General features: G+C 34.6%; 2 protein-coding genes across 3 annotated transcripts in view; one reads left to right on the top strand and one right to left on the bottom strand.

Moving 5' to 3' along the window:
• B3GAT2 (beta-1,3-glucuronyltransferase 2) overlaps window positions 1-978 on the top strand; it is a 90,647-nt gene extending 89,669 nt beyond the window's left edge. The window contains exon 4 of the mRNA XM_001365498.4: window positions 47-978. Coding sequence (XP_001365535.1) covers window positions 47-133 — 87 coding nt within the window. The 3' untranslated portion in view covers window positions 134-978. The remainder of the gene's footprint in view (window positions 1-46) is intronic.
• The window catches only part of SMAP1 (small ArfGAP 1), a 273,850-nt gene continuing 250,326 nt past the window's right edge, over window positions 608-24,131 (bottom strand). For both annotated transcript variants that reach the window (XM_001365363.4, XM_001365428.4), the window contains 4 exons: window positions 12,981-13,111; window positions 6,662-6,830; window positions 5,389-5,717; window positions 608-1,575 (listed from right to left, as the gene is read on the bottom strand). In XM_001365363.4, the coding sequence (XP_001365400.4) occupies window positions 1,441-1,575; window positions 5,389-5,717; window positions 6,662-6,830; window positions 12,981-13,111 (764 nt within the window). In that variant the 3' untranslated portion in view covers window positions 608-1,440. The remainder of the gene's footprint in view (window positions 1,576-5,388; window positions 5,718-6,661; window positions 6,831-12,980; window positions 13,112-24,131) is intronic.

Here is a 24,131-nt window from a genome sequence, read left to right as displayed (position 1 = left end):
AATTAGGGCCCCTTTGCCCTAAACTAACATTTTCCTTTTCCCTCAGGTTCTGGTATGGCACACTAGAACAGAAAAGGTCAACTTAGCTAATGAGCCAAAGTACCACCTGGACACTGTTAAAATTGAGGTCTAACCTGAAGATACAAATGGGACTTGCATGACCATCATGGACAGATGGCTGAGGCAAAGAGGATGCCTCCTGAAGTTTAGGCTGCAAAAGCATTCAGGTACTAGTCACTCTACCACAACAGCCCTGCTTTTCATGAGATGGACGTCTGTATAAACAAACTGGATGGTATAAAAATGTCTTCCCTTGGTTTTGCATGTTTCCCCTTACCATTTCAGTACACACAGTCACCTGAAAGATTGATATGTCATCCAGAGAGAGAAAGAGTGAATGATGCTGTAAGGAAACATTTCCAACTACTTGCGTTTTATGTATTTTTTTTTCTTGCTTCTCTCCCATCTTAATTGATGAAACTGAACAGGTTTTAAGGAACAAATGAGTGTTATTTTGTCAATTCAATATTCTTGACCTCTCAGCACTAAGCGATTCCTAGAAATCAGTGGCAAAATATAGCTTAGGAAATAAAACCCACAAGAAAGGTCGATGGATTCATCTGTTTAATATAGGGAAATAACATTTTGTCAATACTAGGCACCATAAAATGTAAACACAATTACTGTCATAAACCTGGATATACCTTCAAGGATTAAAAGGAATATTTTGTAGATACCCTGTATGCATATAGTGCAAGGAGAGCTCTGCAGATTAGCACTATGTACACAAGAAGTGATCCCAATTATCAGAGACTCAGAGAAAAGATTCTGGATTCCTTTATTCTTTGAACAGATTAAATTTTGTGGTGACATCCAGGTTTATCTTCCTTTCACTAACCATGTTCCCTGTTAAGCACACCATAACAACATCACAGTGAAATGAATGATGAAATAAAAGAATTCTGATACACTAGAAAACAGTGCTCGGTGATACATTTACATTCTATTTATATGATTAAACATCTGTTCATATAGTACCTTTCTACAGGATTACTGACTAATTTGGGGGCAGGGTTTATACTGTTAGAGGTATTACTAACATGATAACTACTTCCCTTATATGCAAACAGTAGACCTATAATCTTATTGAGAATAAAACTGATTATGTAAATTGACTAAGCAGCTTCGCCAAGAATGTGGTTTATGAAATCATGTGTAGTATGGAAAAAAAAAGCTGCCAGTGACGTCAATATGGATTCTCAACCTGCTTTTTATCACATCAAATTTAATCAATAGAGACCAACACGGTCAGTCAATTCTTAATATGAACAACTGGAGAGGAAAAAACGAATCTGTACATGAATAAACAGGGTAGATGCATTTATCAAGGAATGTCAGGTGGTAGTGATTCTGGATGAAACTCCTATTGCAGTTTTCATTTCATTTCCACAGCTGTGTGCTGAGAGTCTGACCCGATGAGCTTCCAGACCATCCTGCTGTGGTATTGGGGGGTTGGCCAAAACCCACAGCACTGCTTGCACTGGTGATGTTCATTCCAGCCATTTGCTGGTTCATCTGTGAAACATAAAAGTGGTTTGGTAACTATGTAGAAAGGAAATGTCAAGTACACATACTTTGATGATTTATCAGGTTATGCTTGTCCCCAAAATACATTGAGTTGTTATAACTAGGATGAGACTTTTTTGTTTTTGTTTTTTTTTAAGGATATGTATTTTTTTTTCTTTCAAAAGAATAAAAATTTTACAGGGGCAATTGATATTCAGACCAATGAGAAGTGTGAAAACAATTATGTGTAAGGAATATATATCGATATACTTTTATTGGCCAAAAACAGACAATGAAGTCTTAGATTAAATATAAAAATAAGGCCTACTTAGTTACACAACCGAGGAGGCACATGTATTTAAATGTATTCACATCATACAATCTTTTAAAGAATTTTAGACTGATAACACAGGGGAAAGTCACCAAAAAGACTCATTTTGAAAAACCAAGGTATTTCTAACAGAAGAGAGTCCCAATAGAACCAAATATAAAACCTAAGAAATTTTAAATGACCAGAAAGGAACAGATTAGGCAGATGAAAAGAAATGTTAGTTTTTCTGTCACTTCTTGCTGGGCAGAAAACATGCCAATATTCAGATTTGGGTAAAAGCAATTAAAAACTCTTAATATAGACTAAATTGTATCAGTACGTATTAACTTTTACATCAATTGTGTCCAACTGCAGTGCTTTTTTATTTACATGTATCAAAAACTTAATAAGGATGTGACCTATAAAAATATTGAATCCTATTTGCTTGTAATGGGTTCTATGGAAGTGGTTCTTTTAGCTATTTTGCTTAGGGGCTGCTAAAAGCTTTATCTTAAGCTTTTAGATCCAATTTCTAATCATAAACAATGTATCACTTTTTTAAAATATTTTTTTCACCTATGGGAATGAAGCTATAAAAATTGCAAATAGTATGGGAGTAATACATTAAATGGGAAGTGATCAAATTTTCCAAGATGAAATGAGGGTAAATACTTAAGAAATTCAAACATTTAGAAAGTCAGATTCTCCTAAATTGTATCTGTTACACTTAAACTGCATGGCATAAATATTATATAGTTCCCTTCCAAATTTCTGCCTTTAATGAAGAACTCATATGACTTTTTTTGAAGACTTAAATCAGAATATATGTACATGTTTTCCAAAACAAAGGGGTTGATCAAAGGGGTTATTTTCCTTGAATTACCTATCAATGTCCCAGTGAGGAAGATTTTTGGGTTTTGAAATTTGCCTATTTGTCTGTCATATTTCCCTTGAAGTCTGTCATATATCCCTTATATATAAATATGATCCTTGAAGATTAAAGTAACTATTGCTCAAAATGGGGTCAGCATGTGTGTGTCTATTCACACATCAGGTAAAACAGTTACTTCCCACATTGCTTCAACTACTGCCAAAAGTGGTAAAGATTCCCCCAAACATCATGCCTGATGGCAGTAGTCATTGGAGGGCATCTCTGCCATCTGTCAGTAGTACAGAGGGGTGTGTGCATGAAAGCAAAAGCTCCACTTCTTAGCAGCTGGAAAGAGATGGGCTTTATTAGGATCCTAGTTTGAAGCTTGCATTTTATACAGAAAACTTCAAGTCAACCGTATACACTTGGCTGGATTATATCCTGGAGCATATCTCAAAATTGACAAGCAATAACGCTAGCTCGTACCCTATAAAGCAGGTCAAACAGTTAATGAGACCATTCCATTTCCCTCTTCTTCAGTGAAGAGATAGGTGTTATAAAACTGTTTATATGCATCTTCTACTAAGGCTGTTTCAAGCACCTTGCCCTCTCAGGACAGATGGGCAAGTGGGACAACCTAAATTTAATCAAGAAAGATTGTAAGTAGGACTATTAAAGTTACTATCCTTGTGTACTAATAAGTCAAAACACACTCTTTTCTCATTTGGCCAAAAATGCAGCATTTGATTCTCAGTTAAGAACTATCTGTCCCAATCAATACATTTGTCTGTATGATTGTAGGTTTCTTGAGAGTCCTCAAAAGTTAAGTTAGCAAAAGTTATAACCTCAAATATTCTAACTAGCAAACTGATTTAATTTGGGTTTGCAATTTTTTTCCTTATAATTAAGAAATTTTTAAAGACATTCAACAAATGTATTTAGAATGGTAGCAAAATGTAAATAAATATAATGAAAGTGCAACCTTCTGAGTCTTACTGCTTTCATGCCCCTTTTCTCCTCTCTGGCTAGGACTGGAAGCTCTTACATTCACCCTTAAAGAAGGAATCTAGAGGAGTCTCCTGCCCAAACCAGCAAAGTTGCTGTTAACTCAGTGACAAAGTTAAAGGTCACAAAATGCCTAAGTTTTGGGAGTGGGTCAAAAACCTAGATTCAAGTTACTAAGATTTTAGCAAGTCTTCTGATAAAAAAAAGGGGGGCAGTAAGATACCAAAGGTTTGGAAGTTGTGTTTTCTCATCAACAGAGAATTCTCTCTTTTTTTTTTTTAAAGCAAGGGGACAAATGGGGTTTTAGATGGAAAAGTATTAACAGGAACATTATTTCTCCAGGAATCGGTTTTTAAATCAAATTTACATAACATTTTTACAAATTATCTGGAAAGGAGAGGGAGTGTACAGTATCATCTTCAAAGTTTGCATATGACTATGATTTCTAACAGGTAGAAAAATTTCATCTGATTATATGAAAGGGGAAGACAGAACTCCAATGCATGAAATACAAAGTGATGAAATGCATTTAAAGGAAGACAGTCAAAAAGTGGATGGATGAGTGCTTTAAACTGTTAATTATAGGTTAGGGGGAAAAGGCTATCATATTCAGAGGTTCCTGACACTCTGAGCTCAATATGCTGCAGAGACAAACAAATCAAAAACCCAAAACCCAATTCCAGGCAATACCAGGAAGTATATTACAAAGAGCCCACTTTTGTAAAGAATATGTAGTATGTCTACACCTAGAATACAGCATTCTGGCTAGTTACATTTGAAAAACAACATAATAAGGTTACAGAACATTCAGAAATGGGCAGAGGAGAGGGATTCTCATATGACGATGCAATGAAAAAGTTAAGCTAATTTTTAGTTTCAAAAGTAGGGGCTTATTCACCAAATCCTGAACTATTAGAACTAGAAAACACTCAGTATGAGTTATTTTAGTACAAATAAGGGGAAAGGCCAGTTGACATACTTTTGGAATTGGTTTTCCCATGTGGTGGAACAAGCAGAAAATACCATTTCAAGGATGAAAAATCTATTATCATTTGCACATTAAAGAAAATTTTTTGTTTAGGTTAATAACATCTTACCCAGAACACCAGACCTAACCCAGGGTAACTTTTCACTTGTTTGTGATTTAACGATAATATTGTTTCCCAAATACGAACATTTTAAAATAAGTTTTAAAATGAATTAGGGAAAGTGCTTCAAGAGTTTGTTAAAGCCTTTGTTCCTATGGTAAAAAGCCAAGAAAAGTGTGGTTTCTTTGTACAGCAAATACAAACTCTACATTTAGATACTACAATAGATTCAAATGAAATCATCAGGTATATCTCAAGCATCTACTATATGCCAGGCACTGTACGAGATACTACTTGTTGTAAACTATGTCAGTGTTGATTTTGAAAAATCCAGAATCACCAGCAGAGCACTGAATCCATGTAGACAACATGTTAATACTCCAAATAGGTTTCATTTACTTTGTGAGCACTCCATTATTAAAACATTAGCCACTGCTACATAGGATCTCTTCCACAGCAGTGTATTTAACTAAGAATTAAATTAAAATAACATAAAGAAATATGCTGTCTTTAGTTTGGAAAAAAGCTGGAAGGCAAAAGCCTCATACCTGAGAAAGGTTCCACTGAGGCTGCTGAGTTTGCTGGATACCAAACTTATTCTGTGCTGCTCCCATTTGTCCTACCATTCCTCCTTGGGAACCAACCACATTTTGGGAAAGTGGCATCACACCAGTTTGTGCGTTTCCCACAAACCCATTGGGCATTGCCATGCCAACCATCATGCTTGCATTTTGTCCCATGACAGGTACTGACTGTCCCATCATATTTCCCATGATTCCAGGGGTTGCAGGCACAGGTACTCCCATGGATGGAAAGCCTTGGAACTGAGTTGGTGCTTGGGAGGTAAATGGCAGAGTTGAAGGTCCCATAAACATACCTACATTATAGGGAAAGAAAAAAAATAGGAATCTAAAAACTCTACTTTCACTTGCAACTCAAGTCACCTTTTTATTATCCTTCTGTGGTCTACATAAGTACAATTGTTTACTCTGTGCATCTCTAACAGGAAAAACTGTAAATGCCAATCTAGTTTGATTTCACTAATCATTCCAGCACACTTCTGAGAAAGCCACCTTCCTAACCATCTTATGTTAACAGAATGCAAACTAAGTTATTAGCATTACCCTGTGCAAAACCTCAAGCACATAATTCATTTGATAACCCCCTAACAAATAAGATCACTCGCATCACTGTTTCTCTTCAGTTGTATAAATAAATGAGAGTTAACTACAGTGTGGCTTTGATAGATAGCTCCTAGAGTCAAGATTCCCAGTACAATTTCCACTTGAAAAGGGAATGGGTTCCACTGTTTTAGAGGAAACTGCCTGAAATACATTCAAACTATGTATACAATAAAGCTTATAATTCTGGTTTCATCATAATGATAATGACGAAAAAATGTTCAAAGCAATCTTGGAACATATATGAAATTCAGGTTGTCTTTTGTTTACATGCAGAGACTATTTCATCTTGTACACAAAGTCATAACCTTCATGCAAATCAAATTTTATCAATCCAAGATAATTCATTTTCTAGAAGCTTGTGAAACTGTATTAAGTGATATGTGAACAGCTTGTTAATTCTAAATAATAAAAATTTTTAATCCTATACTTGCCCTGTAATTTAATGCTGTTTTCATTTCAGTTTCTTAGCTCTAAAAATTGCAAGAGTAAATGCATCCATCTCATATCTAAACAATAGAGAACATGATTAATATGACACTGGTGAATTTCTAAGCACTTTTATCTAAAACCTACATCAGAGTACAATGTACACATGTGGAATCAAAACCTCTAGGAAACAGCTTTGAAAATTAACAACCTGGAGCACTTGGTTGCTGAATGGTCCCTGTCCCATACAGGGATAGGATGGAGTCTTTGGAGAGTTGCTTCTTTGCTGATTCCTCTGATTTTGTAGTTGGCTCAGTGAACAGATCCAGATCCCCAGATCCGGCAGTTAAAGTAGCAGCTACTGGTATTGTGGGGGGCCCCTAAAAATACAAGCATAAAAATAGGCAGCTGAAAAAACTGATGGGCAGTTTTTCCAATGAAACTACAGCTCACTCTACTCAAAATCCATACAAAAACCAGTTAGAAAATTAGTTAGGAATGAAATAACTTCAAAAATCACTGATGATTAGATAATTCACAAACCTAAACAAATGAATGAGTTGTAGGTGATTACATTAATTACAGTAATGTTGTTAGGCTATGTTACCTGACCATGAGAATCTGGTCTTTTGAGTCTTTTGTGTGTATCTACTAAATAAATTGTGCAGTGGTGACTGTTCTCTGTGCCAAAAAAAAAAAGGTCATGTGCTAGATTGGGCATCAGGTACTTGGAGTTTCCCTCTTTTCCCTTCTTAACTGCCACTTTTAAGATGTGCTATTTTGCATTTTAAAGGAGAACTCTAAAACTAGAATGCAGTACTGAAATGTTAGTTCAACACACAGGCAGGAAATCCTTTGTTTTTCTCACAATGTACATAAAATGTTAAATGTAAATTTAGATTCAGTTACCACAATATAATGTTATCTATAAAATGCTTCTAATTTAATCAGAAACTGTGTCAGCCTTCTATTAATCTTTGAATATTCTATACTACTTTTATGAGAAAGAAATGGCAAGTCAATATGAAATATTATTATTATTATTAATAACAATATTATAACATTAAATGTAGTCATTGAGGGAAGGGGCTAATTCATTTTTGTCCTTATATCTACAGTGCCTTGAATACTGCAGGGGCTTAATAAATATTTGCTCAATTAAATTGAATAACTTCTAGGTCGCACCGTGGAGTTACCCAGTTCTACATCCATATATTGACAAAAAAAAGTGATACTAATTGAGAAAGATAGTCCCTGTAGCACTGTGCCCTCTCCAATTATCAAAGATTCAATTACAATTGGCATACTCTTGATTATTAAGGCAGAAATAGGTTTCAATGCAATAATTTAGAATTTTTAAAAATAGATGAAATAGATATGGATACAATGATTAAATTGACTAACCAAAATAAGTGATGCTCCAAACAATATAGTAAATCAAGTTCTCAAAGTAAATTAATTGAAAAATATCCAAAACTTGCAAAAAACTTGTTAATGCTGGAAGGCACCCATCAACACTCTGACTCTTATTTGTTGTCCTACACCATTTAAAAATATTTAGTTCTTTCTTCAACTGGTGAAATTTTCAAACAAACATTTATTATAGAACAGCTTTTAACAATATAAGAAGTGAGACAGAGTGCTGGCCTAAGAGTCAGCCTGGGTCCAAGAATCACATACTGGTTATATGACCCTGGATAAGCATAACCAGTTGCTAACTCTTAAATTGGTGAGTCAATAATTTGTACTGGCAGAAGGGACTAAATGGGAGCTCTTTTTATGAAATGAAACCATGGATCCTTGACTAAAAAACAAATAAACAATTACTAATATCCCAGTTATGTAAAAAAAATTATATATATATATATATATATATATATATATAAACATAAACTACTCCACCAAAGTTCTACTGCTGTTTCACTGTGGTGTAGAAGTGATTCTAAATGGCACAAGCTCTGGGGGGGGGCAGTACCAGGGAGAAATAGCCACCCAAAGAGAAGCCTTAGTAAGTCAGAAGAGATCGATCTTTAGGTCTCAAAAACTCTTAAGGACCATTTTCAATGTTCTGGAAAGGTTCTGATCTTTACTGGTGGAGGAATATCTAACTCAATAAAAATGCAGATTGCTAAAGTTCTCAAGTATAAAAGCAAGCTAAAAGTTTTGGATACTTTGTGAAAATAGAGTCTTTTCCCACAAATGTCAAATTTTATAAGTATTTTTTTCCTGCTTACACAGTGATCTGAAACATCACTGCTATACAATCAAAAGGTATCATATGCCTACTATGTGCCAGACCCTGTGTAGGGCAATGGGAATATAATAAAAGGAATGAAAGGACAGGCTATAGAAATGCATTCAACCCATCATCCTGTGGTTGTTCTTTCTTTCAGAGAAATCCTAGAGATAATTCCATATGAACTTCTGGGTTGGGTTCCTGTGAAGCAAAATATGAAAGTAACTGGCTTATTACAATTTTGTAGCAGGAGAACTGGCCTCTTTTTTCACTAGATTGAAAGGTTTAGAATTATTTCTTTCAAGAAGTAGCTAAACTCAAGTCTTTTAACCAAGGAAATAATTAAAGCACGCACACGCACGCACACACATGCGTGTGTGAGTGAATTTCTATTAGCTGGGAGAAACTAGAGGGCCGGGCAAAAAAAAATTGAGCATTTATATGTACCCTTTGTCTCCTTCCTTTCTCCTGAATCTTCTAGCTTTTTCTATTATGTTGACTATGTTTAAAGTAATTCTCAAGCAGTAAGACTAAGGGAAATTTTTCAGAACTAAATCACATTCCTGTTGATAATTATCTTGTAAAAATTTTAAAAAGAAAAATTATTGAAAATGAATGCTGTGTATGAAAAGGTCTTTGAATATCATTAAATGTTTGAAATCAGTGCTTCCAATGAATTCAAATGTATCTAGACATTAAGCCAGTGTTTTTATCTGTGTGAGCAATTCTTGAATCTCTTTGGGTTAGCTGAGTTTTATAGTTTATTTTACTCATCAACACCAGACATTTACTTGTGGCACTGCAGTCTCCCTATTTTTTTTTTAAGTTGTGTTAACTAGATACAAAATCATGTCAAAAGTCTGGCACGAGTAGGGGATTAATTACTCTCAAGCTCTCACTGGAACATTTCTCATTTAAATAACTTATAAATATTATGTATATTTTCTTTGCTGATGGTGAGAAGTAGCCTCCCTCACATGGAGAGAACTTTAAAACGGCCAAATCAAATATCATACTTCAGTGAGCACTCATCCAAAACCTTTTTTGGTGACCTATTTGTCATGTCAAAAAGTACAAGATAAAGAAGTATCCTCCATTAGCCTCTCACATGTGTTCTTGGTGCAGCAAAGCCTCCCTTACCAAAAGGGTAGCTTCCCTCTTGGTTCTAGTGACTAAGCAAACAAATTTAGGGCACTGTGTCCATTCTGCTCTGATGGGTTTATGGCATGTCACATATCATGGGAAGATTGTTTCTAGTTTCTACTACCTATAAGTAGCTTACCAATATAAGATGCTGTATCTCCCTAATAACTTTTCCCAACATGAACTTAATCAGTCACATACTGTGAGCTCCCTAGGGACACCAAACTATGAGGTAAACAAAACAGATACTTTCCTGGGTGAAGGCAGAGAAATCTTGTACTTTATTCTAAAACTCAATTTGGACCAAAGAAAATGAATACTAAAAAGAAAAGTTCCATAGAGGGACTTAAACCAGATGGCCTTTGTGGTCCCTGTCAGAGAAATCTACAATGATTAGATCTATTTTAGGGGCAATTAGTGCACCTCTTAATATTTTTTGTAAATGTACATATTTTAATGTTCAAAATTTGACTCTTGGTAGCATATAGGCAATTAAACAATGTAACAAATCACATCTGTGTGAAGGCTCAAAGCACAAAGGTTCCATGCATAGTTACAAAATGGATACAAAATTTTCAAACCTGGCCCAATGCAAGCACATGCTTTTCTGAATCTAACAGCAGGATCTCTGTGTTGAAAATATAGAAGCATAAGCTCTAAAATATAAATTTGGAAAAGTTTATAAATGAAGTCTCAGGAGCTACAAGAAAGAGTTATCTGAACTGACCAATCTCAAGAGTTTCAGAGGTTTGAATATCATCTTGAATTTCATTTAGAAGGCACTATTTAAAAACATCTTAATGAATTGTATTTTGAATATGTTTGCCATTTAATCAGGATTATAAGCCTTAAAAAAAAAGTTGGGATATTTACTTGCAATATTTTATATTGTGCTAAAACTCAGTTTCCTCAAGTTAATTTAAGTCCAAGCTACATATATTTTAGACTAAAAAAACAATTTGTAACAAAAGAAAAGTAGGTCAATTAAAAGTATTTTCTGACCAGTATGTTAAGGGTCATTAGACAGACTATACTAGAGATCTCTGAAGATGCTGTCAAAAAGGTAATGCTAAAATGAATATATCTATGCCCAGAGCCCCTTTCCACAAGTTTAAGTCTTATGGTTTAATTATTGGTTTAGATACTAAGCAGAAGCTACACATGGCACATTGGAACCTGACATAGGGGAGGAAATCTTAGAGTAATGCTACTGCAAAGCAACCTGAACATCCCAAAGGAATCCCAAAGAAGTCTGGCAAATAGAACAGCCTCACCAGAATGCCAGAGCAAATAAATTGCTTTTCATGCTCAGATTGTCGAATATCCCAACTCTCTCTTTGGAAAGCTATAATATTGGAGTAGTATCAATTTTTTATTGTTTCATGCATAATCATATCTGCACAAACAAATCAACAGGTGAATGATTTAGCAGTCTTCGTCAGTTAAACTATACAAATGCAAAGTTTTTAAATATTTCATGAGTTTTAAAGGTACCTAGACATTAAATGAAAAAAGACCTTTCCACAAATCACAGATTCTTCCAAAGAAATAAAATGCTGACAATAATGAGTTTTAATAGTTATTTCAGATAAATCTTTTTTTGAATATCCTAGCATCTCTGTTTCTAATGAGAATGACTTATTTTCTGATGATGCAGTATTAAACTGAGACAGTTTTTTTTTTATTAAGCTTTCTATCCAAATAAATCAAAATTGGCACAGAATTTTATCTCCTAGTCAAAAAGAAATCACTGAAGGGCCATGTGATTCAGTGAAAAGAGCTAGATTTACAGTGAAAACCTAGGTTAAAATCTATCTCTGTCATTTGTTACCTATATGCCCTTGATCAAATCATTTAACCTCTGTGAGACTCAGTTTCCTTCTTCTATAAAATGAGGGAATGAGGGAGTTGGACTAGATAGTCTCTAATGTCCATTTCTTCTGGCCTGAAATCTATATTCTATGAACACACACACACACACACACACACACACACACACACACACACACATTTAAATGAAAGTATTTTGGTGCCTATTTTGGAAGAAATAAAGAGCTTAAAATGAAATTCAAAATAATGCAAATGGTGCACTTTTCTTGATGGCAGAATAGATCTTTAAAACATGACTATTTCCCCCTTTAGAGATTCCATTAAAGTGATTTTAAAATCCTGCATTATCAAAAATGAATAAATTACTTTACCATTAATATAAATGACTTCATATAAAACAATCTGACACATATACTAAAAAAATTAGCAAAATTAGTATAATAGAAGTAGAATATGTTTGTTTTTTTTTTAGGTAGTAATGGTTTTTCCCTTAAGGAGGCTGCTTTCAATGGAATTTAGTCTAGGCAGGGGACAAGGTCCTGGACTACTGGCATTGCTTTCCTGTTAAATGAGGCATAAAAAGCCTAGTGTGCTACTCTCCTGTAGTGGGAAGTCCACTAAACTTGTTGGTGTTCTACTATTTCAGTTGTGCCTATTGCAGAAAAAGAGGAGAAGTATCTATTTTATAGAGTAATAGTATTCTTTTAAAATCTCTAATTGCAAATATATTTATTTTTATTGAATTTTAGTCACTGAACATTAATTTTGTTCCACTCTTCAGAATCATTAGATTGGCCTGGATCTTAAAACAACCAAAAAAGCCACACACCTGCTTCTAAGTAACAAAATGGGGGGTGGGGGGTGAGATGGGGGTGGGTGGGTGGGCTGAAGGAATGAAGGATGGGAGAAGGGGTGGAGATAATTTTCTCAAAGAGGTGATTAGTCTCTTTTTTGTTCTTTGTGTACAGGAATGTATGTTAATGATTGTTAAATTCGTAATTTTAAAAAATGATTGTTAAATAAAAATGAAATCTGAAATGACACTTAGAATAACACCAGTTATCATCTAAAGGGAAGTCCATGATCCACTTAAGAGGAAAACTTCAAGCTTTCGCTATTACAAACCCACATTACAAATTGGTACCCTCATTTGTCTCATCCAAGGTCAAAGTAATCTGAGTTCCCCAATTCTCTACTCTGTAATAACACTTTCTTTAAAGGATTAATATCTTTCACATTATCAGTGTTTGTTTTGTTTTTTCAGAAGCATTGGAGAAAAAAAAAAGCAATGACAATTCAGAACTGTATCCCTCCAACCTACCTGGGCTGGGGGGATGACTGTTGCTGGTAAAGGATTAGAGATCATTGGACCAAAGATATCCAGGTCATCATTCAGGGTGGTGGTGATAGTAGTAGTACTTCCATTTGTCACAGGTGCTTCAGGAGGGCCATCTTAAAAAAAAAGGGGGGAGGGGGACAGATTTTCATTTTAAAGTAAAAAAAAATCTTTAATATTAACAAATGGATGAGATTTATGTTGCCTTTAAAAAGTCTTAATATGAAGGGGGGGAAACCAAGACATTTTTAAGATCTAAGCATAAAATCATCCACATCCCAATTTGCACAATCCTCAGTAGCTAATAAAACCAAACAGATTTAAAAACAAGCAAAAGCAACTTAACACCAAATACTTCCTTTTTAAACTTTTAAAAAATCTTAGAGGAACATTCTGTCCTGTTTTCAAGTAAAGTTGCTTCTGCTGAATGAAGTACAGTTAAAAAAGCAAATCTTACATCAGGAAATACTTTTCAGGATTCTAAACTAGGGGACTTAAAACTTTGTGATTTCAAAATTTCTTTCTCAATCGGCCTTCCTCTTCTGAAACTAAACTACTCCCAATCTTTATATCCCCCTTGAAATCACAAGAGAATGGTAGTAGGCTAGGGAGGCTAAACAAGCAGGCAGAATTCAGGAACAAGGGAAGGTTACAACACAGAGATTGGATGCTGCACAGAGATCTAGCCACTGATTTTGCCACTATACAAAACAGCTGTTGAGAGAGCTTTAGAGTTCCAATTTCCACCACCTACTTGGAACTCTCTCAAAGTGCCCAGATTGAGACAACTGCTCTAAACAAATAGATTCTGTTTTTCCAAATATAACTGAAATCTGGCATCCTTTTTATTTCTCATTCATTCTCAAGCATTTGCGATTCACAATAGCCCTTCACTATTACAAATGAATGAGGCTTCACAATAAAATAATTTAAATATACAATTTGCAAAATATAGCCTGTTAAACCCAAATTAAGTTAATTGGAAAGATTACCCATCTGCATTTATTTCCAAATCATTTTTCTGTACTACCACACTACAAGAATTATAATTTTACAAAAAAAGAATTTAATTTATGTAGTTACCATATATCTATCAAGAGTTATGGGCTATTCAGAGGTAAAGCAATCAAAGACAATTTCTCTGGAATTATTACTAATTTCAGAAGTTATATACCATGAAGGATTTAACTGAGAATGAGAATTGAGTCTTTCAATTAACAATTAAAAGAATCAGAATATAAGACTTATACATGAGATGAATGCAGACTTGTTTTTAAACTAGCATATGAAAAATACATCAAAAGCCAAAATGAAAAACTGAAAAACCTAATTTTTATCTACATTGCAGCTCTTTCAAGTGACTATAATGATCTGGATATCACAATTCTATTATTATAAATTTTCATAATAGATAGTGCTTTTAAGGTATGCAAAATGCTTTGACATTTGTGATCTCATTTGATCCTCCCAACAGATGCTATTATTTTTTACAAATGGGGAAACTGAGACAGAACAATTTTTAAAATGCCTTGCCCATGTGAACCTGGCTAGAATGCTAGACTTGAAGTCCGAAAGACTTCAGTTCAAAACCTCCTGCAGACATTTACTAGTCCTGTTACATTGGGCAAGTTGCTTAACCATTGTGAGCCTTCATATATTCATATGTAAAATGGGGATCATCATAGTAGAATTTACCTCATAGAACTGTTGTTAAGATCAAATGAGATGGCATTTGTAAGGCGCTTTGCAAAACCTTAAAGTGCTATATAAATGTTGACTATTTTAAGTTTAGCTCTATTCTGCTCTGCAATTCATATTAGGTTATACCAAGAAAAAGCAACGTAAAATGACATTTAAAAGACTTTTAAGATTAAAAATCAACTACATGGAGAATCCCATAAAACCACTCACAAACAGCTTAACTTCGTACTTGGTTATAAAAAAGTCTTAGTCATTCAAAAGGTTAATCTATCTTGGGTAAAGTATTAACCATTCCTTAGAACTTCAATTTTATTTCTATAAATAGTGTTAACTACCAGAAATTTTAAGAGTCTGATTTAAAGAGTAGACTGTGTTCTATCTTAGAATATAACTGAATGCAAACTGATTCAAGTCCATTGCCTTGCACAACAACTGCTAGTATTTTTTATCCTATCTCTAACTTGGCACTCTTTACGAATGGGAAAATATTAAAAGGGTGAGTCAGACCTCTTGAATTCTATCCCCACTTCTTATATGACCCTAAGCCAATTTGCATGACAGCTTCCCAATTTCTATGCTACCTAGGCTTGATAATTTTTCATAAGGTCAGGAGTGTTTCCCAGGAAAAAAAAATCAACAAACAAGAAATGTGGTCTTTCTGGTATGGCCAGTATAGTACCATAAAGTCAATATATGACAGTTAGCCGCTCAAAACATTTGTTCAAACCTTTAATATGGCCCATATGATACCCCCAAATAGCCCTGTATAGGTACAACAGCAGTGGACTAAGATTCAGAATACTTGGGTTTTGCTTCTCACTTTGCCACTAACTAGATGTTTATGACTTATGCAAATAACTTAAGCTTTCTATAGCTCAGTTTTCACATCTGTAAAGTTAAAAACAACAAATCAATTAAGCATCTACCAATGTACAAGTCATTGTGCTAGATGGTAAGAGTACAGTGATAAGAAAAGCCAGTGGCCATGCTGTAATCCTGCTTACTTACAAGACTATTTCAAAGACTAAATGAAACTAATGCATTTAAAAGCCTTTGTCAAAGCTCAAGCTCTCTGCATCTAAGAGAATAATGTAGATTTAAAGAAGGTATTTGATGGTGATGGCACCATCTCCAATATGTGCAGAGTATACTTTAAAATCTTATCTCACAAATCTTCAAATCCTCACAAATCTTCAAATCTTATTTCAACTTCACACTAAAGGCTGAAGAGAAGTGGAGAAGATATTACCTTCATTTAACAAATAAGGAAGTAATTATATCTTTCTGAATATGTAAAAATAAATATTTGGGTTAGATTAGTATAAGTAATTAAAATAGAGAAATGGGCAGGGAGGGAAAGGAGCAACACTTGGTTTATTGGTCAGGCCTGGCCCTTAAATGCACTAACAAATTATATGTATTAAGCAAAGATAAGTAAGCTTGCAGATGAGTGAGAGATCGCTCTGTTAACAGGAAGAGGTACTGCTTTACTTACAGTATATAACATTTTAACATGCCTTCAAGGACTCTGAAAAAAACATCCATGATTAGTTTCCTTGACTGTCAACCCACAAGACAAAGAAGTGGTAGCTAGCATATTGGCAAGAGTGAAATAACTGTTAAATGAAAATTAAACTAATAAGGTTTTTTTAACTTCTTGATATTTCCAAATTTTGTTGTTGTTTGTCCTTCGTTTTAAAGAGGGTCAATGACATGTCTTATTTTGTGCATGAATTGAAGGAAGGCAGAATTCTGATAAGTCATCAGCTTCACTCTCTTTCCAGAGTAATTGAAGTCCAATGGCAAGACAAAAATCTGGTGATAGCCTAGATGACCTTGGCTTCTTCCCTGTCTAACCTACATCAGCCGCCTTCATAGGCACTGGAACAAAATGCTCTCATCTGCCCTTTCTGCCAGGGAAGTCTTTACACACATGGGATAAACACAGCTCCAACTCACCTCCAGGTGTGAAACCTGGCAGTTATCCTTAGGGAACAAACCTAGCACATCTTTGCTTAGAGTCTTCATGTAGAAAGTCCCTCTATTAATGCATATTGGCAAATCATTGTACTTGGAAATTTTAGGGAATTTTCTGAAGGCACTAAGAGGTATGAAGTAGGAATTATTATAATAGTAATTGTAGTGGTAACAGCAGCAGTAACAAGCAACAGCAACTAACATGATCTTTTTTTTTTTTGCAAAGGGCTTTCTTTAGATATTTGCATTTTATTCCAACCCTTTATAATGCTATTATTATCTCCATTTTCTTGAGGAAAGTGAAACTGAAATTAATTTGCCCAGAATGTGTCTGTCTCTGTCTCTCTTTCTCTCTCTCACACACACACTCACACTTATACTCACTCAACTTCAAGGCCAAACTATAGTACTGCTTACTGCAATTATTTATATGATATAAATATATGTTTCCACTCTGTATAATTCATCTCTATCAACAAACTAGCGTTTATTAAATATCTTCTATATTTGGCACTTTGATACAGTCTTGCAAAACATTAAAACCTTATTTCCTAACTAAGATTATTTTAATATTCCCAGATAAGCTCTACCCTAACTCCCTATTTCATCACAAAAATCACAAATGCTGATTCTGTTTCCATTAGCTTTCCTTGTTCTTGAATGGCTGACTGTCTATGGAAAAAGACTAAGACACAGGACACTCTACACCTTTAAAATCATTTTTCTGCTCCAGAACTCTTTTCCTTTCCTATGTTGGCATTGTTTCTTTATATAATTATTATGTTCAACTTGAAATTCCAGCCTGTACTAGGTACAGAAGTTCTTTGCCTGGGACAAAAATACAGAAACTCTACAAATAATCATTAAAGGAGAAACTTTTAGGGACATTCAAAACCACTGGGACTGTAAGCTTTAATAAAAAGAATAAATAAATTCATGCCCAAGTGGAAACCACTTTTACTGTATTTCTTGGTCTTCCTAACTCAGCAAAGTTTTAAAAAAAAAAGTAACAAAGCCAATAAATATTTATTAAATGCTTATTATGTGTCATGCACTGTGCCCAAAGTTGCACAACTATTTTCTAATGGGTTGCAATTGTCAGTTCACTGTCACAAGCAAAATTACTACATATTTATGCTGCTAACAGCTTTATTATGAGTTATACAGATATTTCATTTGGTTTTGAATTGCCCTTCATCTTTTCCATATTCTATATTTGGGCACAGCTGAATGGGAGAAGGTAGAAATGGGAGAGGCGTTCCTATTACTGATGAAAATACATGATAATATGTATCATAAACTACATTGATTACAGCTGTACCTAATTACCCAGAAAGGAATAATTCAGCAGCATATGATTGATTATTAGTCTGTTTACTAAAGGAAGGAGAAGTAGGGATAATCAAAAAAAATCATGTTTAGTCATTCAAAACCTCTGTGCCTGACCTAATCAATATCCAACTAGCTTAAGTGTGTTAGATAGGAAAGGTCATCCCATATCCTTGGGTGACAGTAAATAAATTGCAGAGATGAAAACATGGAAAAAAGCTAGAGTAAAGTGGCTAGTTTAGAGATGGCCCCAAATCACATGAATAGTACCTATACAGATCATTAGAAATTCACTGCACTGTAAGCAAAGGACTGAAAAGTTAGTCTAAACAATCAAAACAGATTTAAAATACATTTTTCCTCTTTTTTTTTCATGTGTTTAAATTAAGGGTTTAAAAAATCAAAAGCCCAAATTCCATGCCATGATTATGGCTTGCCTTACTTCAAGCAAACTACTCACTTAGTAGCTGTATAGCTTATTAACCAATGTTCAAAAGAAATACATCTGCATCACAATAATTTTTAATATCCAGACAAATACAAATCTCTTCTTTTGGGGTGAAAAGAGCCCAAGAATCACACATAGCCAAGCATGTCTCTACAAAATAAAGTGTACCTCTATGTCAGCAGCTAATCAGTATTCACCAAAGACAGATTCACACATTTTACTTTTCTGTAGAGGAGAGAATGGTAGCAGAAAGAGGTAGGCCCCCATAATCAGTATGCAGAGGCAGTGTTGGCCAATAAAAATAATGGGAGATCCAAAGTACAAAAAAAGCCTAGGGCAAATGGAAGAAATTTAGCAAGGGACAACTTCCAAAAGAAAGAATGAAGCACAAAGGGCCTCTTGAAAAGGCATTGAGTAAATAGAAGAAATTGGGACAATGCATTTTTTTTTAAAGTGAGAGATGAAGGAAACTTTACTGATAAAGGCAGGCATCAAATCAAAATTAGGGGCTCTCAGTTATCCTCAAGGGGTAGACCTAGCACTTTTACTTTTAAAATTTCAGCCAGGATGTTTAAAAACTAGAACTGAATATGTAACTAAATTCTTTCTTTGCTCAAAATTAACATTTGAAATTCTCCAAGGGTGCACCTATAGGAAAATGCAAGGACGAATTTTCTTCCTTTTGGATGTGTTATTTTTTCCAAAAAGGTTAAAATGTTTTGAGGTTAAAAATTTTTTTTTGTTAATTCTGTATCTTGATGAATACTGGGTGTGTGTTGACTGTGACTTTATTGTAGTACTTTCATATGACACATGATTTTTTAAGTTAATATTTGAAAAATGACAGTCTTTCCATAAGGCTAGTATATTATACAGAAATCATTTCTGTTAGATTGTGGTTTCCTGAGGACAATGTCTAGTCAATTTTGCATATTTCTCCATGATTTGTACACAGTGAACATATCAACTATGTGTTGAATGAAGATGTTGAACCTATTCATCCCCCTGTAAACCTAATTTCTTTAACTTAAATGAATCAAAATTTAGTCTCTTTTCTGATGGCTACCCCCAAGAAAACAAAAAATATCTTGTTTATCTCTAATTATGAACTAGATGACAATTTTCACCATCCATCTCTACTTAATTTCTTTGAAAAATCACTGGTTTTTAATCTTGAGGGAAACAAAACACTACATAAGTGATACTGACAGCTCTTATGATGCAAAATATGAACACATTGGGTTATCTTGCTTTCTTTTCCAACTTTCTGCAAGGGAATCAATAATCCATTAGAATTTACCTGAAATGATAAAGAACTCAAAACTATTAATAAGCACATAAAGAAGTGTTCTAAATCTCTTATAATCAGAGAGATGCAAATAAAAACAACTCTGAGGTATCACCTCACACCTAGCAGATTGGCTAACATGACAGCTATGGAAAGTAATGAATGCTGGAGGGGATGTGGCAAAGTAGGGACATTAATTCATTGCTGGTGGAGTTGTGAACTGATCCAACCATTCTGGAGGGCAATTTGGAACTATGCACAAAGGGCGATAAAAGAATGTCTACCCTTTGATCCAGCCATAGCACTGATGGGTCTGTACCCCAAAGAGATAATGGACAAAAAGACTTGTACAAAAATATTCATAGCTGCACTCTTTGTGGTGGCCAAAAATTGGAAAACGAGGGGATGCCCATCAATTGGGGAATGGCTGAACAAATTGTGGTATATGTTGGTGATTGTGCAAAAAGGAATAATAAAGTGGAGGAATTCCATGGAGACTGGAATGACCTCCAGGAAGTGATGCAGAGCGAGAGGAGCAGAACCAGGAGAACATTGTACACAGAGACTAATACACTGTGGTACAATCGAATGTAATGGACTTCTCCATTAGTGGCGGTGTAATGTCCCTGAACAATCTGCAGGGATCTAGGAGAAAAAACACTATCTATAAGCAGAGGACAAACTGTGGGAATAGAAACACCGAGGAAAAGCAACTGCCTGACTACAGCGGTTGAGGGGACATGACAGAGGAGAGACTCTAAACGAAACTCTAATGCAAATACCAACAACATGGCAATGGGTTCAAATCAAGAACACATGTGATACCCAGTGGAATCACACGTCGGCTACAGGGGCCCGGGGGGAGGGGGAGGAAAAGAAAATGATCTTTGTCTTTAATGAATTATGCATGGAAATGATCAAATAAAATACTAAAAAAAATCTTAAAATAAAAAAAATTTATGATGTAAAAGTTATAAGAGGATTATACAAATAGTGACCAAAATGTGCAAAAAAAAAAAATAGAATTTACCTGAAATAAATAAAAGTGACAGTTGTTGTAATATTAAAAAATATAGAATTATATCCAAAATGTAAAATTTATTACCTTACACAATCAATCTATTTTGCATAAACTGCAAGTATTTGATCCTTCTCAGACAATTCAAAGTAAAATGGAGGGAAAAACTTAGAAATTCAATACCATATTCAAAATTTCTTACTCTGAACTCTTTTGAATAACAATATCTCCTTTCCTATTCTATCTATCTCTTTGTCTTTCCTTCAGAAGATTCAGCCTCTTTATTTTCTATTTATTGGCTGAATCTCACTTTCATTGTAATATATAAGAGAACTACATTTCCTAGTACCTAGGACAGTGCCATGAACCTGGCTGATATTCAATAAATAGCAACCAAATTCATCCTGTTCTGTCATTACCCTCTTAAAAATATCATAATTTTTTAAAATCAAAAAGCAACAAGGGGCCCTTAGTAAATAGTCCTCTAGTTTGGCAAGTTATGTATGTCATGTTCTTCCTTACTATTTTTGAATAAGCATAGCTTTCTGCCTTGGGTATATCCTTGATGCAATAAAAACTGCCTTATCTAACACTTCACAGTGAACTACTGAAGCATTCTTCCTCCTGCCTACATCCCCGAAAAGGAATAAATTTAAAGCAGTCATAACACTAATACAAGTGGTCTCTCTGTGATCAGTGATGTTCACCTCAATACCGACCCATTTAAGTTACCATTATTTTTTGCAGATTTACTAACAAAAACAAAACAGCTCTTTTCAGTTCTATTCAGAGTGGTTTAATTCAAATCAACAAATATTCATTAACCACTTATGTGCAATACATTTTGCCATGTCCTATCGACCAAGCACTCGGAGCACTAGCTTCAAAAAAGTAATTTAGTCTTGGTTTGTATTGAACTATATTTTACTTTATAAAATGGTACAATAATTATTATGAGATTATGACTTTTAGAGTTTTATAAAATCAATTACATTCCATTCAAACTGAACTATTCACTATTCTCAGATTTTTCTTGCTCTCTCGCCCCTCACCCCTCTCCATGTATTTACATGCAACATCCTCCACAGCAGGAATGGGGTCATTTTTACCTCTCTGGCACCAACACCAAAACTATGTTCTCCTTGAAAAGCTTCCCTCTTTAAAGGTCTATTTTAGGTATCAGCCCCTCTAATGCCTTCCTTGCTTTTATGGCTAGAAATGATCATTCTCTTTTTGAGTTGCTCAAACTACTCTATAATAATACTTTTCCTAACCACTTAGTCATATTATAATTTGTCTTATGGTTATCTGTGTATATCTCATCCCTCTAAGAAACTATGAACTCCTTCAAGGAAGATGGTATCTTCATCTTTGTATCTTTAGCACTTGGCGCAGAGCTTTACACACATTAATTAAGCTTAATATCTGTTGAATTAAACAAAACTGATTATTTTAAAAGTGTTCTGGGGGAGGAGTGTATACTGAAAAAAAAAAAAGGGGGGAGTTTAAAACCAAATTCTCCTTAATGATAAAACAATATGTTTGGAGATAATGATAACCCCTAGAGCTTAGTTTTAACTTATAACATAGGTTAGGCATTACGACTATGCACATTTAAATGACCTCAATCAACCTCACCACTGACTCATAATGGAACTAAAGTAGTATTAAAGAAAGGCAGTACTATATAGAAGGCAAGTGCTGAAGTCAGAAAACCTGGGTTCAAATCCTGTCTCTGATGAGATGATCTGTATAGTCCCTTCTGGCACTAAATCTATGATTCTATACACCTTCCCATGTACCTGGCCATAGGGGGGAAGTCACTTATTCAATTAGTATCCTAAACAATTCTCAGTCTATAGTCAACCCATATGTATCATTAGTAGATGTTTCCATATGAAAATATCCCTACACTAAAAAATGGAATCATAGGACTGTGCCAGAAAACAAATAGGAAAGTTATTAGCCAGCCTTCCACCTCATCCTCAGCCTTCCAGTCCCAGGTTAAGCTAACTTTTCAGTTCCCCTGTCTAATCTCAGGAGAAAGAAGCTTAATTATTTTTGGAGGCAAGATCTAGCCTGCTGGTCTTCTGTTCAAGTTCACTGGTATTTATTCCCCATCTTCACAGCTAACAAATGTTTGCCCTAAGATTTATATACATGCTCTTTTCTCCCTACTATCTTTGACCTATTTTACTTGATTGGTACTTTCCCTTAAATCAGAATGAATTTTCTTCTCTGTCCATCTTCTCTGAGTTTACTCTAGTGGGATCTTTTTACTATTCTTATGTATCCCTCCAACCCTACACTCGATCCATCATACCAATCCTGTTCCTTCTAAAACTTCTCTTCTAGACTCCATCTTACAGGTTCCTCCTACCTGCCAAATCATTTTCTTCATTTAAAATATTCTATGAGATAATTCACTTTTCTTACTTGCTTCTAGTAGAGGCAGATGGTTACTTCCCAGCATGATCCCCTTATCCAAGGGACTTTTTTACCAATCACTTCACTGAGACATCAATACATTTACATTTTTATAACCTTCACAGGTTCTGATAATACTTTTAAAAAAGAAAAAGAGAAAAAAAATTTTTAAATCTCAAGAGTCATCCAAAGAAGGAGGGAAAAGGCATTCAAAAAAGGTAATTAAATTATTCTTAAAGGAAACAAACTTTGTGAAAAGTTAAGACCCTGAATTATGGAGACAAAAGTCTGCCACTTATTGACTATGTGACTTTAGGTAAAGTACAAACTCTCATGCAACAATTCATCAGCTGAGTTGGGATAATGATACTGATACTGCATGGCTTAGAGTTGTTATGAAGATCAAATAAGACAAAACATGTCTTTGCAAACCTAAAGGGCCTTAGAATGCTACAGAAGTAGAAGCTATTATTATTGCACAGGCTCTTGGCATCATTCTCATCACTTTAAGATTATAGCAACCACAAAACTACAGGCAACTATGACTAAAATTCCAATCACTTTGGTTACAGTGTTCCTTAAAATTAACTTGTGTTTACTTCATTTGACCGAACAGTTGTAGAAAGGTTCAATGCTTAAGGAGCCATGGCCTAGTTGTCTGTAATGTGGCACCCTCTTCAGGTCTCCTACTTTTTAAGTCATTAAAGGTAAAACTGGTAGGCGCAATTATTATTTCCATTTATTGAAGAAATAAATTGAAGCTGATACAAGAACAGTCACACAGCTATGTGCCTGAGGAAGGGTTAAAAACCCAAGTTATCCTTTGCCATTCCCGCCTGTTAGCACTTAAATATCTTCAACTTTTATGGTGAAAAAGGCAATTTGTTCATCTCTCATATTTGGTAAAGAAATGGATTTAGACATGGCAGTTGTGTTCCACTAAAGTGG

The sequence above is a fragment of the Monodelphis domestica genome, chromosome 2 (assembly GCF_027887165.1).
Source record: "Monodelphis domestica isolate mMonDom1 chromosome 2, mMonDom1.pri, whole genome shotgun sequence".
In the NCBI taxonomy this organism is placed as follows: domain Eukaryota; kingdom Metazoa; phylum Chordata; class Mammalia; order Didelphimorphia; family Didelphidae; genus Monodelphis; species Monodelphis domestica.
This window is presented reverse-complemented; position numbering and strand designations above follow the sequence as displayed.